The 2576-nt window shown below is 28.4% G+C and overlaps 1 protein-coding gene across 1 annotated transcript in view; it reads right to left on the bottom strand.

The window, feature by feature from the left end:
* LOC108756061 (sodium-dependent nutrient amino acid transporter 1-like) overlaps positions 1 to 2576 on the bottom strand; it is a gene marked incomplete at its 3' end in the record, with an annotated part of 79072 nt that overhangs the window by 74280 nt on the left and 2216 nt on the right. Inside the window, exon 2 of the mRNA XM_018499619.1 lies at positions 1173 to 1280. Within this exon, the coding sequence (XP_018355121.1) occupies positions 1173 to 1280 (108 nt within the window). The remainder of the gene's footprint in view (positions 1 to 1172; positions 1281 to 2576) is intronic.

The following is a 2576-nucleotide window of genomic DNA, read 5'->3' as shown; positions in this document are numbered from 1 at the left end:
TTTTTTTTAATTTAACGAGAAATTTCACATTGATCCGTTGCTCGTGTTTTTCGTCACACATTGTTATCGGCACGAGAAAAAAACAAGTTCGTTTCTAACCTCTATAGAAAAAATACTACTACTGCGACAAAAACGTGTTTTCGTACTGGAATAGTAGACACTTCCAGCTATCCAACGCTGCATTCGTTTCCCACCCTACCCCTCTAGGACGCCTTCTGCGCGCGCAGTCTCGTTATTTAATAGCCAGACCTCGTAAGCGTCATTAAGCTCAATATAAAGTACTTTTTTGATCATAAATTCTTTACAATGAGAAAACTTATTAGATCTATGATTATGTAGCTTAATCTGCCAGTTACTGATAGTTCAGATGTTGTGGAATGGAATTGTTGTTAATACATTGTTTCAAAAATCGAATGTGTAAAAAATTCTTAATAATCTTTTTGCGATATCTGATCCATAGTTTAAAAAGTCTAACGGCATGAGAACTATAATAATGAAAAATGAATTTGAAAAATGGAAAGCGTGTTGTACGCATTGTCAGCAACAGACAATTTCTCAAGAGTATAATACGATACAATATTCGATTACCTTCTCTTTGAAGGTTCTACTTAGAAAAGATAACTTGTTGTTAATTGCTGTTGGATTATTTTTACAAGTTATAACGTCAAACTCTTGATTGCGTTGGTACGATAATATATTATATGCGCGAATTTAAGTAATTTTGTAATACTGAAGATGACCTAAATTAAGGTCGAAACGTCTATTTATCTAATTGTTATGTGATTAAAATATAAAATATTAGCTGCGAACATCTTGCGTTGTGGTATATGCCGTTAAGAAATTTGTTGTTTTAAAAATATTAAATAGTTACCAAAAAAAATGAATAATTTAGTTATTTAATAGATAATAATGCTTTTCAATCCAATTAAATAGATCTGAGCTAAAATAGCAACTTTTAAATGGCGCTAGAGCAAATTCTGTTCATGTTTTTAATGGTGTTGAAAAGTTTTGATCGACACACACGCATGCACACACGCGCGCGCGCACGCATGCACGCACACACGTCTCATAATTTACATTTAAAATATTACGGTTTTAGCCAATTGGACTGAAATCACTTTTTTCGTATGATTATTATAGGATCTTTTATTGTTTTCACAAAGGATAATTACCGCATTAATTTCATGAGTGGACCCATTAACTTCGATGTCATTCTGATTTATTGAATTGTCTACGACAAAGGCATGATTTGTTATGCCGCTCGAGATCGTGTACGATATCTGAAACATCATTATAGCAATAACCGATTCGATATAATCTTTTATAGTCTCCATTTTCTTTTTCAAAGAAGAGTATAAAGCTGGCAAAAGCTCTTATTTTTCCGTAAATGATTCATGAATATCATTTTGTTCGAAACGTTATAAATGTTATAAACAAAACAAATGATTTTATTGAAATATCTGAGAATTTAGTTAAATATAGATTTAAAAATAATTATGTTGGACTATATATGAAAATAATTACGTAGCTACAATAATGTAACAAATAAGACCAAAAATTTAAAATAAGCAAAATTATACAATTTGTTATGTTAAAAATATACAGTTTTTTAACATAAACAGATCTGACAAAACTGAATATTTTAAGTAATACAACACCTTTCATCAACGGTATAAAAAAAATGTTTTAAATATTATATAAAGAATGATATTGTAGTTTAATATTATTAACTATAATACATTTATTACGTATTTTTTGTATTGTCTTCACAATCAGTCATAACTGCGGGTAAATTGATTTATTTCTTTTGCTCGGTAATCAATTTAATTTGTATTAATTCGTTATTACACTCGTTCATCTATTTGATTGAAGAACCAATGAACATTTTCACTCTTTAAGATGGTAATAAAACAGGCTCTACATATGTGAAATAAATTTTGTTTACGGATATTGATTATTGTAATTAGATTTTTATAAGTTATAGACATCGTTGAAGATGACTCGAAGGAAGTAAAAACATCCAATTTTGTAAAATTAAAATATGTAAGATCAAAAATATAAGCTGTTGAATAGCACACGAATTATCGCGCAAATTTTACTTTTATTTTCTCAATTTGAGATTTATATTATTTATTATAATTCTCGAGAATTTAAATAATATTTGTTGTTCGTCGACAATATTATTAATAAGAAATTGAATATAAGTAAAATATTAATAATATTATATTATGCCAATATAACTCCCATCCCTTCTTATTATTCTACAATACGAGTTAAGAGGTCTTAATTATAAGAATGCTCAAATATCATAGTAATACTGCAAAAAGGTTTGATATCCCATAGCCAATCAGCTTGAGCATCCAATATAATTAATTATTTTGATAGTTTGACATTATTATTTTCAGATCTATATCTGTATCTGGCTAAATTTTCAAATAGATATTTCAACCGTGTGAAATTATATCTATAAAAGTCAGTTAAGAATTGATCGACTAACGCGCAGTATGCTACGTTATACAAGTAGAATGAATCATTATAATATTATATCAAAATGACTCCAAAATGATTATTAAAAG

Source organism: Trachymyrmex septentrionalis, unplaced genomic scaffold (assembly GCF_001594115.1).
Source record: "Trachymyrmex septentrionalis isolate Tsep2-gDNA-1 unplaced genomic scaffold, Tsep1.0 scaffold92, whole genome shotgun sequence".
NCBI classification, from domain to species: domain Eukaryota; kingdom Metazoa; phylum Arthropoda; class Insecta; order Hymenoptera; family Formicidae; genus Trachymyrmex; species Trachymyrmex septentrionalis.
Note: the sequence above shows the minus strand (reverse complement) of the source record. Positions and strands in the feature narration are given on the sequence as shown.